General features: G+C 35.8%; 1 protein-coding gene across 3 annotated transcripts in view; it reads left to right on the forward strand.

Moving 5' to 3' along the window:
* The window catches only part of STAG1 (STAG1 cohesin complex component), a gene marked incomplete at its 3' end in the record, with an annotated part of 436193 nt that overhangs the window by 342403 nt on the left and 81549 nt on the right, over positions 1-12241 (forward strand). For all 3 annotated transcript variants that reach the window (XM_082393421.1, XM_082393420.1, XM_082393419.1), the window contains one exon: positions 2388-2502. In XM_082393421.1, the coding sequence (XP_082249547.1) occupies positions 2388-2502 (115 nt within the window). The remainder of the gene's footprint in view (positions 1-2387; positions 2503-12241) is intronic.

The raw sequence follows: 12241 nt of genomic DNA on the forward strand, positions 1-12241 counted from the left end.
TTGATCATGGTCTACTGTATATGTTATATAATTTATTAGTAGATTAATTCTTAAAATGTAAACATATTCTTGGGCAAGGGGATGTTTTGCTTTGTTTTTGTTTTTGTTCATAGATTTAACTTAGTGACTTTGACAGGTGAACCCAGAAGTCCATTGCATGTTGTGATTTGTAATTATGCTAAGCACAGATGTAAATCATGCACTGGGCACCTGTTGTATATGGATGATTAACTTTGGTAATGAGCAGGCCTGGCCCTCCGTCCAGCATCAGCAACTCAGTGCTGCAGCCACAAACTGTTCTTTACTCACTGGTACCTCTCAAAGTGAGAAAAAGTTGTTTCTATGTGAAAAATCTTTAAGAAGGAAGCTGGCTAGTAGGGCATGCTGGTAATGAAAGTGAGGAAGAAAGTCAGAATTTTTAGGCACGACTTTTAAAATAAGATATTGACTTTGCCAGTGACTCTGACATCATTGGCTAGTAAAGAATAATGCTATTTCCATATTTATCTTGAGGTGTTGTCTATCACAAATATCAAGGGTATACTGTAGTCTTCACTTGCCTTCCTTTTTTATTATATTCTAGTAATAAATTCTACTCTGTTCTCTATTTAACTTTTCAAAAAGCTTTGTGTTTTTTTAGAAAGAATTATTGCTTCTATAGTTTCAAAGAAAAGATAGACTAAAAAAAAAAGGCTGGTCAGCTACAGAATAGAGGCCATAAACTGGCAGCACTGTAATCAGAAAGAGCCTTTGGATATATTTAATTTTATTTGTATTGTGTTTTTGTAAGTTTGAAACACTTGCTAAAGATTTTTAAATTATAATATTTTACATAAAAATCGACAAATGCAAGCTGCCATTATTTTTTATTTCTTTGTGAAAAGGAAGTCAATTCCTATGCAAATGAAAGCTTCACTTCATAAGCTTGTTTTATGCCCCTGCCCTGAAGATATTCAGTTTGAGAACTTTTGATTCTTAATGATCTCTTTCAGCATTTTCCCACCATTTAATATTGTGATCTGTTAAAATCTTAACAAGTAAACTGTAGACTAGCCCCAGAATTCCATGATAAAGTTTAAAAAAAAAAAAATGTGTGCATGCACGTAGACTTAGTCTGTTTTTTAGTCTAGTATATTAAGCTATACCAAGCATCCAAAAAATGGTAAAATGTATCTGAAATGAATATTTTAATGTCATTGAAAATTCTACATTTTAATATTAGAAAAATTAAGCTAATTACTCAGTGCCTTATATACAGTGAATGCAATTATTTAAATTTGTACATTTTAGTGTAAAGGACCCTCTTATTTTCCATTTGCCCCCCACCTCTGAAAGCTACCCAAATAAACTTTCTCTTAAACCAGTCTGATGGCTGTGCAGATATAGCTTCAAGATAATACCCTAGTCTTCTATAGCCCCTGCCATATACTTTCCCCTTCCCTCCAAAAATACTGTTTCTCAATACTCATTTTCTGCTTGAAATTGGTTTATATTTTATGTCACATGAAGTTTTTCTTATTTTATTCAATTATTTAGCCTCTCATCTGAGAGGCCTACTATGACTTCCATGTCTAAACTAGCACTCTATACCCCTATTCCTAGACCGTTGTATTTCCTTGTAACACCTGAGGTGGTACATATTGATCTACTGTTTGTCTCCAGCCACTAGAGTGAGAGCTCAGTGAGAATAGGGATTTTGTCTTTGTTCAGTATTATATCCCTTTTACCTGGAGCAATACCTGGGAGTAAGGCACCTTGAGTAGTCCGTAAGTTTTGTTAGAATAAGTCTTCTTAGCAAATTAAAATTTTCAAGTCATTTCTTTGCTATATTTTAGAAGTTTTGCCACTAAGTAGTATTTTTATAAATTTAATGTTTCTTTCATTTTACTCAATACTGTTGGGTTGGTGAATACTGTTTCTAGGTAATAGGTTAGTAAACAGAAAAATAGTGGAAGAAGTAAATCATGATTAAAAGTCTGAATTTTTACCATTATTGCTGGAGCCTTTGGTTAAATTCTATAATTACATGACTGTAAAATGGATATTTAAGAAAATAGAACTCTATTTAAAATTACATACTTTAGTATCTATCATAGAGAATAAAAAGTTTGTTTTTCATAAAGATTTGAACATTGATTAGTCATCAGTAAAAAAAGCTTTCTTTTACACTTTATGTGTAGTTGAACTGTATGAAATTGTTTAGATCTAACCACTTTTTTGACCTATAAAAACATCAGTTACATACTTGTGTTGAAACAAATCAATAACCTGATCTCTGATACTGTTTCCTTTTTTTTAACACTGAAATAATTTATACGTTGAAGGAAAAGACTAAAATTCATATCCATGTAAATTTGTAAAGTTCTTGTTTTGTTACTTACTTCCAGGCTATTTAGCAGACATGACCCCCAAGCAGAAGAAGCATTAGCAAAGAGGAGGGGGAGGAACAGTCCAAATGGGAACCTTATTAGGATGCTGGTTCTTTTCTTTCTTGAAAGTGAGGTAAATTTTTAACATAATTCTTTATTTTGTTTTTGTTTTAACATTAGATTACATTTTAAATAAAGTTGTTGTTTAATTCATTGTAATTAACGATATTTTTTAATCAAATGAAGACAAGCCTGTTTCTTACAAAACTGCCTCAATGGATATTTTCTTTGGCTTTTTTTTTTTTTTTGGTTTTTTTTGGCTGTGCCACGTGGCCTGTGGGATCTTAGTTCCCCGACTGGGGATTGAACCAGGGTCCATGGCAGTGAAAGCCTGCATCCTAACCACTGGACCACCAGGGAATTCCCTGCCTCCATGGATTTGATTTTATGATTATGGAATCAGTACTCTGCCTTTTGTGGGAATATGTATGCAGGTGTGGATTAACACTGAATATAGGCTAGCAATTTTTAAAGTTTTATAGTATTGCATTGTAATACTGCATACTTTTTATTGTTGCTTTTTTTTTTCTTGAATTTTTGCCCATGCCTTTTCAATTATATTATTTAGGGAATTCCCTGACAGTTCTGTGGTTAGGGCTCCGTGGTTTCACTGCCGAAGGCCCAGGTTCAATCCCTGGTCAGGGACTAAGATCCTGCAAGCCATGTGGCATGGCCAAAAAAAAAAAAATTATATTATTTAAACAGTTCATGAATATTGTCAAGCTATTAAAACCATTAGTTCTATCTTGTTTGAAAATTATGTTATTTAAGGAGAAAGAAAAATATGAATTTAGATGTAAATTAGTAGTTGTACAAGTCCATAGCAGTAATTCCATGTGACATTTCCATGTCAGTTGATCAATTAACCAGTTAACATCCATAACATATTATCTATCTAAATCTGTTTGCACAAGTGAACTTTGGTTTGCCCACTTAAATGTTCTTTGATATTAGAACTGTGTTTCCTACTGTTGGTATGACACTGGGGGAATGGCAAACTAAACCTAAAGACCCCGTGAATGAACAAACTTGTTGGCTTATAAGTGAGTGGGAACAGAGTTGCAAAAAAGGTGGCGAAAATCTGGAAGTCTAGGACCCTGAACTTTACTTGGGGGAAGAGTATTTTTGGTTTGTATTGGAATGTCCAGGAAGAAGAAAAACTTGAGACTGTATGCTCAAGTTTGAAAGTGCTGGAGAAACCCTGTAGGAATGAGGAATAGAGAGACAAACAGGCAGTCTATAAGAAAATTAAAATCAGAGAGAGATGTAAGAACTTACTCAGTGGAAAGAGTGGCATTAGGGCAAAGCAGAGCCAGAGAAGTGGTGAAGGAATTCCCGGTATCTTTTAAGTGAGTTGGGAACAGATAGAGAAAGAATAAAGTCAGAAACAAAACCAGTTGGAAAGTTGCATTTGAGTAAAGGACGTGTTTAAGAATTTAAGAACAGTGTTTTAAATGTGTATACAAATTACGTGGGGTCTTGTTAAAACTGCCAGTTCTGATTCAGTAGCTCTGGGTTGGGGTCTGAGATGCTACCTTTCTAACAAGCTCCTAGGTGATGTTTATGCTTCTGGACCAGAAATCCAGGGACCACACTTTGCATAGTAAGGGTTTAAAGCATTATTTTCTTAACAAAGCAAGTGTGGATAGATTATGGAGTAAAATACAGATGTTTGTGAATGTTTAAGGTAAAACACTGAGTACTTAATAAATATCACACTTCTGGTAGACTATTCAAATTAAATCCTTAGCCCTTTAGGTTTTAAAGAAATGGGATTAAAAGTATTTTGCAACAGTCAAGTCATATTTAAAAATTTGACTTTAACAGCAACAGTAATTTCAAAATTTGATAGGGATGAGACACGCATATACTATTTAAACTGCTGAAAAGTTCAGGGAATATGATGATCAGGCTACTTTAACTTGATTATTAATTGAAAGAAAATGTTATGGATCTCTGAAAGCCCAAGGACTTTACTTTTTGATATATTAAAATCCATAAGTACTTAGTTTTACACAGTTTCATCTTCTGTATAAAGCAGTAATTTGTGAGGTGTTATTACTGCTCTATATTTCAAATGGTACTGCTGTTTCGTGTGTTTGCTGCTGTTTACTAAAGTATTACAAGAACATTAAAATATATTTCCCAGTTCTCCTCTGTGGCATTCTTGTCAGCTGCAAAAACAACTGCAAATCATACTTAAGGGTTTCTTGTGTACACCTGGAGCTGAATGCTTATTAAAGCCATATTCTTATAATATGGTGGGCTCTGATTGTCTTATTCTGAATTCCTCTTGTTTTACTGTAATGTGTGTTTCAGTAATATATTAGACACATAAAAAGTTGAATTGAAAGAGACCTTAGAAATCATAAAGTAGAATAAGTCCAGCTTATAGATGATTACTGATCAGTTAACTAGAATTAACTGAATTGAAAATCATTCCTATTCCTTTGTTTTACTCGGATGTTAAATAGTAACATTTTAGGGCTTCCCTGGTGGCGCAGTGGTTGAGAATCTGCCTGCTAATGCAGGGGACACGGGTTCGAGCCCTGGTCTGGGAAGATCCCACATGCCACGGAGCAGCTGGGCCCGTGAGCCACAACTACTGAGCCTGCGCGTCTGGAGCCTGTGCCCCGCGACGGGAGGGGCCGCGATAGTGAAAGGCCCGCGCACCGCGATGAAGAGCGGTCCCCGCACCGCGATGAAGAGTGGCCCCCACTTGCCTCAACTAGAGAAAGCCCTCGCATGAACCGAAGACCCAACACAGCCAAAAATAAAATAAAATAAATAAATAAAGTAGCTATAAAAAAGAAAAGTGCTTTAAAAAAAAAAAAAAAAAGAGGGTTGGTCTTATATAAAAAAAAAAAATAGTAACATTTTAGTAATAGAATTCTAAAATGTTGAATTGAGAGAGGTTTGTAGTCCATGGAGTAGTAGTCCTCTTTTATATGGGAATTATAGGTGAAATGATGGAGATTAAGAGATCTGCCTAAACTAGTTTTTCTTTCCTTTTTAGCAGTCATTGGTTTCAAGTGAAAAAATACCTTGTGTATTTGAGATACACGCCATATAGTAGGATAAATGGTACTTGCATATGATGAGTCCAGATTTCCCTATATGTAGTGTGACCATAATACTGTACAAACTGTGATGCTTTTCAGAGTGACAAGGCTGCTATTAATAATTATTCCAAAGCACTAATCATAACCCAGAACATTTCTGGACAATCTAGAAGTATGGTAATTGTCCTTCTAGGCATATGGAATGATGAGGTGCATTATGACAGTAACTTAAGACAGAAAGGTAACAGACATATTATTGATATAACCAGGAAATCTCCCCAGAGTGATAACTTTTTGAAGTTCTTTTTTAATATGTTCTTCAAGCTTCACCAATAGCTGGCTCTGCTTCTGCAGAGAATAAAAGCCAATATAAGAGTATTTAGAAATTTTAGGCTTAATAATTTGGAATGGTTATTTGCACTGTAAATGATTTTTCATAAAAGGAATAAGTGTAAGATTCCATTATACAGTGCACTCCTTTAGTGTATTTAACTATTCGACAGAGAAGTGAGCAGGGCAGAAAAAACATGAGGTAAAATATTCATGAGTAACCTTGAAGCCAATTAAAGATAAATGGGAACACACCCAGAAAATTGTAATTAAAGTCACCAGGAGAATAAGATTAGTTTGTTATATACAGGATTAGAGGACACCTATAAAATAAATTATACTTAGATATAGCAAGGTAAAGTTCACCTAGACAATAAATATAATTTTAATTTATGTTATATAACTTATACATAAATTTTAATATAATTCTGATTATCTATTTGCTGTACAATGACTCTTTCTCCATTAATGAGCTACCTTTTTTGTTCATCTAATTCCCAAAAAACTGTTACAAAAAACTGTGTTTAGAAAGTAAACTTTTGTGTCGTTGTTAGGCTTCCAGATCCTTTTTTTTTTAAATAAATTTATTTTATTTATTTGTTTGTTTTTGGCTGCATTGCGTCTTCATTGCTGCCGCAGGCTTTCTCTAGTTGCATTGAGCAGGGGCTTCTCTTGTCGCGGAGCACGGGCTCCAGGCACAAGGTCTTCAGTAGTTGTGGCGCACGGGCTTAGTTGCGCTGTGGTGTGTCGGATCTTCCCAGACCAGGGCTGGAACCCATGTTGCCTGCATTGGAAGGCGGATTTTTTTTTTTTTTAACATCTTTATTGGGGTATAATTGCTTTACAATGTTGTGTTAGTTTCTGCTGTATAACAAAGTGAATCAGCTATACGTATACATATATCCCCATATCTCCTCCCTCTTGCATCTCCCTCCCACCTTCCCTATCTCACCCCTCTAAGTGGTCACAAAGCATGGAGCTGATCTCCCTGTGCTATGTGGTTGCTTCCCACTAACTATCTGTTTTACATTTGGTATTGTATATATGTCCATGCCACTCTCTCACTTTGTCCCAGCATACCGTTTCCCCTCCCCGTGTCCTCAAGTCCACTCTCTACGTCTGCGTCTTTATTCCTGTCCTGCCCCTAGGTTCTTCAGAACCTTTTTTTTTTTTTTTAGATTCCATATATATATATGTGTTAGCATACGGTATTTGTTTTTCTCTTTCTGACTTACTTCACTCTGTATGACAGACTCTAGGTCCATCCACCTCACTACAAATAACTCAATTTCATTTCTTTTTTATGGCTGAGTAATATTTGATTGTATATATGTGCCACATCTTCTTTATCCATTCATCTGTCGATGGACAGTTAGGTTGCTTCCATGTCCTGGCTATTGTAAATAGAGCTGCAGTGAACATTGTGGTACATGACTCTTTTTGAGTTATGGTTTTCTCAGGGTATATGCCCAGTAGTGGCATTGCTCGGTCATATGGTAGTTCTATTTTTATTTTTTTAAGGAACCTCCAGACTGTTCTCCATAGTGGCTGTATCAATTTACATTCCCAGCAACAGTGCAAGAGCATTCCCTTTTCTCCACACCGTCTCCAGCATTTATTGTTTGTAGATTTTCTGCTGATAGCAATTCTGACCAGTGTGACGTGATACCTCATTGTAGTTTTGATTTGCACTTCTCTAATGGTTAGTGATGTTGAGCATCCTTTCATATGTTTGTTGGCAATCTGTATATCTTTTTTGGAGAGAAGTCTATTAGATCTTCTGCCCATTTTTGGATTGGGTTGTTTGTTTTTTTGATATTGAGCTGCATGAGCTGCTGGTATATTTTGGAGATTAATCCTTTGTCAGTTGCTTCATTTGCAAATATTTTCTCCCATTCTGAGGGTTGTCTTTTCGTCTTGTTTATGGTTTCCTTTGCTGTGCAATGGCTTTTAAGTTTCATTAGGTCCCATTTGTTTATTTTTGTTTTTATTTCCATTTCTCTAGGAGGTGGGTCAAAAACGATCTTCCTGTGATTTATGTCATAGAGTGTTCTGCCTGTGTTTTCCTCTAAAAGTTTTATAGTGTCTGACCTTAAATTTAGGTCTTTAATACATTTTTAGTTTCTTTTTGTGTATGGTGTTAGGAAGTGTTCTAATTTCATTCTTTTACATGTAGCTGTCCAGTTTTCTCAGCACCACTTATTGAAGATGCTCTCTTTTCTCCATTGTATATTGTTGCCTCCTGTATCAAAGAGAAAATGACCATATGTGTGTGGGTTTATCTCTGGGCTTTCTATCCTGTTCCATTGATCTATATTTCTGTTTTTGTGCCAATACCATACTGTCTTGATTACTGTAGCTTTGTAGTATAATCTGAAGTCAGGGAGCCTGATTCCTCTAGCTCCATTTTTCTTTCTCAAGATTGCTTTGGCTATTTGGGGTCTTTTGTGTTTCCATATAAATTGTGAAATTTTTTATCCAGTTCTGTCAAAAATGCCATTGATAGTTTGATAGGAATTGCATTGAATCTATAGATTGCTTTGGGTAGTATAGTCATTTTCACAATGTTGATTCTTCCAATCCAAGACCATGGTGTATCTCTCCATCTGTTTGTATCATCTTTAATTTCTTTCATCAGTGTCTTATAGTTTTCTACGAACAGGTCTTCTGTCTCCTTAGCTAGGTTTATTCCTAGGTATTTTATTCTTTTTGTTGCAGTGGTAAACGGGAGTGTTTCCTTAATTTCTCTTTCAGATTTTTAATCATTAGTGTATAGGAATGCAAGAGATTTCTGTGCATTAACTTTGTATCCTGCTACTTTACCAAATTCATTGATTAGCTCTAGTAGTTTTCTGGTAGCATCTTTAGGATTCTCTATGTGTAGTATCATGTTATCTGAAAACAGTGACAGTTTTACTTTTCTTTTCTGATTTGGATTCCTTTAATTTCTTTTTCTTCTCTGATTGCTGTGGTTAAAACTTCCAAAACTATGTTGAATAATAGTGGTGAGAGTGGGCAGCCTTCTCTTGATCATGATCTTAGAGAAAATGGTTTCAGTTTTTCACCATTGAGAGCGATGTTGGCTGTGGGTTTGTCATATATGGCCTTTTTTATGTAGAGATAAGTTCCCTCTCTGCCTACTTTCTGGAGGGTTTTTATCATAAATGGGTGTTGAATTTTATCGAAAGCTTTTTCTGCATCTATTGAGATGATCATATGGTTTTTATCCTTCACTTTGTTAATATGGTGTATCACATAGATTGATTTGTGTATATTGAAGAATCCTTGCATTCCTGGGATAAACCCCACTTGATCATGGTGTATGATCCTTTTAATTTGCTGTTGGATTCTGTTTGCTAGTATTTTGTTGAGGATTTTTGCATCTTATGTTTCTCAGTGATATTGGCCTGTAATTTTCTTTTTTTGTGCCATCTTTGTCTGGTTTTGATATCAGGGTGACAGTGGCTTCGTAGAATGAGTTTGGGAGTGTTCCTCCCTCTGCTATATTTTGGAAGAGTTTGAGCAGGATAGGTGTTAGCTCTTCTCCAGATGTTTGATAGAATTTGCCTGTGAAGCCATCTGGTCCTGGGCTTTTGTTTGTTGGAAGATTTTTAATCAGAGTTTCAATTTCAGTGCTTGTGATTGGTCTGTTTATATTTTCTATTTCTTCCTGGTTCAGTCTCAGAAGGTTATACTTTTCTAAGAATTTGTCCATTTCTTCCACATTGTCCATTGTATTGGCATATAGTTGCTTGTAGTAATCTCTCATGATCCTTTGTACTTCTGCAGTGACATTTGTTACTTCTCCTTTTTCATTTCTAATTCTGTTGATTTGAGTCTTCTCCCATTTTATCTTCATAAGTCTGGCTAATGGTTTATCAATTTTGTTTATCTTCTCAAAGAACCAGCTTGTAGTTTTATTGATCTTTGCTATTATTTCCTTCATTTCTTTTTCATTTATTTCTGATCTGATCTTTATTTATTTATTTCTGCGAGCTTTGGGGTTTTTTTTGTTCTTCTTTCTCTAATTGTTTTAGGTATGAAGTTAGGTTGTTGACTTGAGATTCTTCTTGTTTCTTGAGGTGAGATTGTATTGCTATAAACCTCCCTCTTAGAACTTCTTTTGCTGCATTTGTTTATAGGTATTTTTTTATTTCCTCTTGGATTTCTTCAGTGATCTCTTGGTTATTTAGTAGCATATTGTTTAGCCTTCCTGTGTTTGTACTTTTTACTGTTTTTTTCCTGTAATTGATATCTGGTCTCATAGCAAAGTGGTTGGAAAAGATACTTGATACGATTTCAATTTTCTTAAATTTACCAAGGCTTGATTTTTTTTTTTTAATATTAATTTATTTATTTTTTTATTTATTTTGGTTGTTTCGGGTCTTCATTTCTGTGCAAGGGCTTTCTCTAGTTGTGGCAAGTGGGGACCACTCTTCATCGCGGTGCGCAGGCCTCTCACTATTGCGGCCTCTCTTGTTGCGGAGCACAGGCTCCAGACGCGCAGGCTCAGCAATTGTGGCTCACGGGCCCAGCCACTCTGCGGCATGTGGGATCTTCCCAGACCGGGGCACGAACCCGTGTTCCCTGCATTGGCAGGCAGATTCTCAACCACTGCGCCACCAGGGAAGCCCCCAAGGCTTGATTTGTGACCCAAAATATTGTCTATCCTGGAGAGTGTTCCATGAGCACTTGAGAAGAAAGTGTATTGGGTTGATTTTGGATAGAATGTCCTGTAAATAACAATTAAGTCCATCTTGTTTAATGTGTCATTTAAAGCTTCTGCTTTCCTTATTTATTTTCATTTTGGATGATCTGTCCATTGGTGAAAGTGGGGTGTTAAAGTCCCCTACTATTATTGTGTTACTGTCGATTTCTCCTTTTATGGCTGTTAGCATTTGCCTTATGTATTGAGGTGCTCCTATGTTGAGTGCATAAATATTTATAATTGTTATATCTTCTTCTTGGATTGATCCCTTCATCATTATGTACTGTCCTTCTTTGTCTCTTGTAATAGTCTTTATTTTAAGTCTATTTTGTCTGATATGAGAATTGCTACTCCAGCTTTCTTCTGTTTTCCATTTGTATGGAATATCTTTTTCCATGCCCTCACTTTCATTTTGTATGTGTCGCTAGGTCTGAAGTGGGTCTCTTGTAGACAGCATATATACTGGTCTTGTTTTTATATCCATTTAGCCAGTCTGTGTCTTTTGATGGGAGCATTTAATCCATTTACATTTAAGGTAATTATTGATATGTGTGTTCCTATTACCATTTTCTTAATTACTTTGGGTTTGTTATTGTAGGTCTTTTCCTTCTCTTGTGTTTCCTGCCTAGAGAAGTTCCTTTAGCATTTGTTGTAAAGCTGATTTTGTGGTGCTGAATTCTCATAGCATTTGCTTGTCTGTAAAGGTGTTAACTTCTCTGTCGAATCTGAATGAGATTCTTGCTGGGTAGAATAATCTCAGTTGTAGGTTTTTCCCTTTCATCATTTTAAATATGTCCTCCCACTCCCTTCTGGCTTGCAGAGTTTCTGCTGAAAGATCAGCTGTTAACCTTATGGGGATTCCCTTGTATGTTATTTGTTGCTTTTCCCTTGCTGCTTTTAATATTTTTTTCTTTGTATTTAATTTTTGACAGTTTGATTAATATGCATCTTGGCGTGCTCCTCCTTGGACTTATCCTGTATGGGACTCTCTGTGCTTCCTGGACTTGATTGACTATTTCCTTTCTCATGTTAGGGAAGTTTTCCAGTATAATCTCTTCAAATATTTTCCTAGTCCCGTTTTGTCTTCTTCTGGGACCCCTATAATTTGAATATTGGTGCGTTTAATGTTGTCCCAGAGGTCTCTGAGACTGTCCTCAATTCTTTTCATTCTTTTTTCTTTATTCTGCTCTGCAGTAGTTATTTCCACTATTTTATCTTCCAGGGCATTTATCCGTTCTTCTGCCTCAGTTATTTGGCTATTGATTCCTTCTAGAGAATTTTTAATTTCATTTATTGTGTTGTTCATCATTGTTTGTTTGCTCTTTAGTTCTTCTAGGTCCTTGTTAAACGTTTCTTGTATTTTCTCCATTCTATTTCTAAGATTTTGGATCATCTTTACTATCATTACTCTGAATTCTTTTTCAAGTAGACTGCCTATTTCCTCTTCATTTGTTTGGTCTGGTGGGTTTTTTCTTTGCTCCTTCATCTGCTGCATATTTCTCTTTCTTCTCATTTTACTGTGTTTGGGGTCTCCTTTTCACAGGCTGCATGTTCGTAGTTCTCATTGTTCTTGGTGTCTGCCCCCAGTGGGTAAGGTTGGTTCAGTGAGTTGTGTAGGTTTCCTGGTGGAGGGGAGTAGTGCCTGTGTTCTAGTGGATGAGGCTGGATCTTGTCTTTCTGGTGGGCAAGACCACGTCCCTTGGTGTGTTTTG

Source organism: Balaenoptera borealis (genome assembly GCF_965194805.1).
Source record: "Balaenoptera borealis genome assembly, chromosome: 5".
Classification (NCBI taxonomy): Eukaryota; Metazoa; Chordata; class Mammalia; order Artiodactyla; family Balaenopteridae; genus Balaenoptera; species Balaenoptera borealis.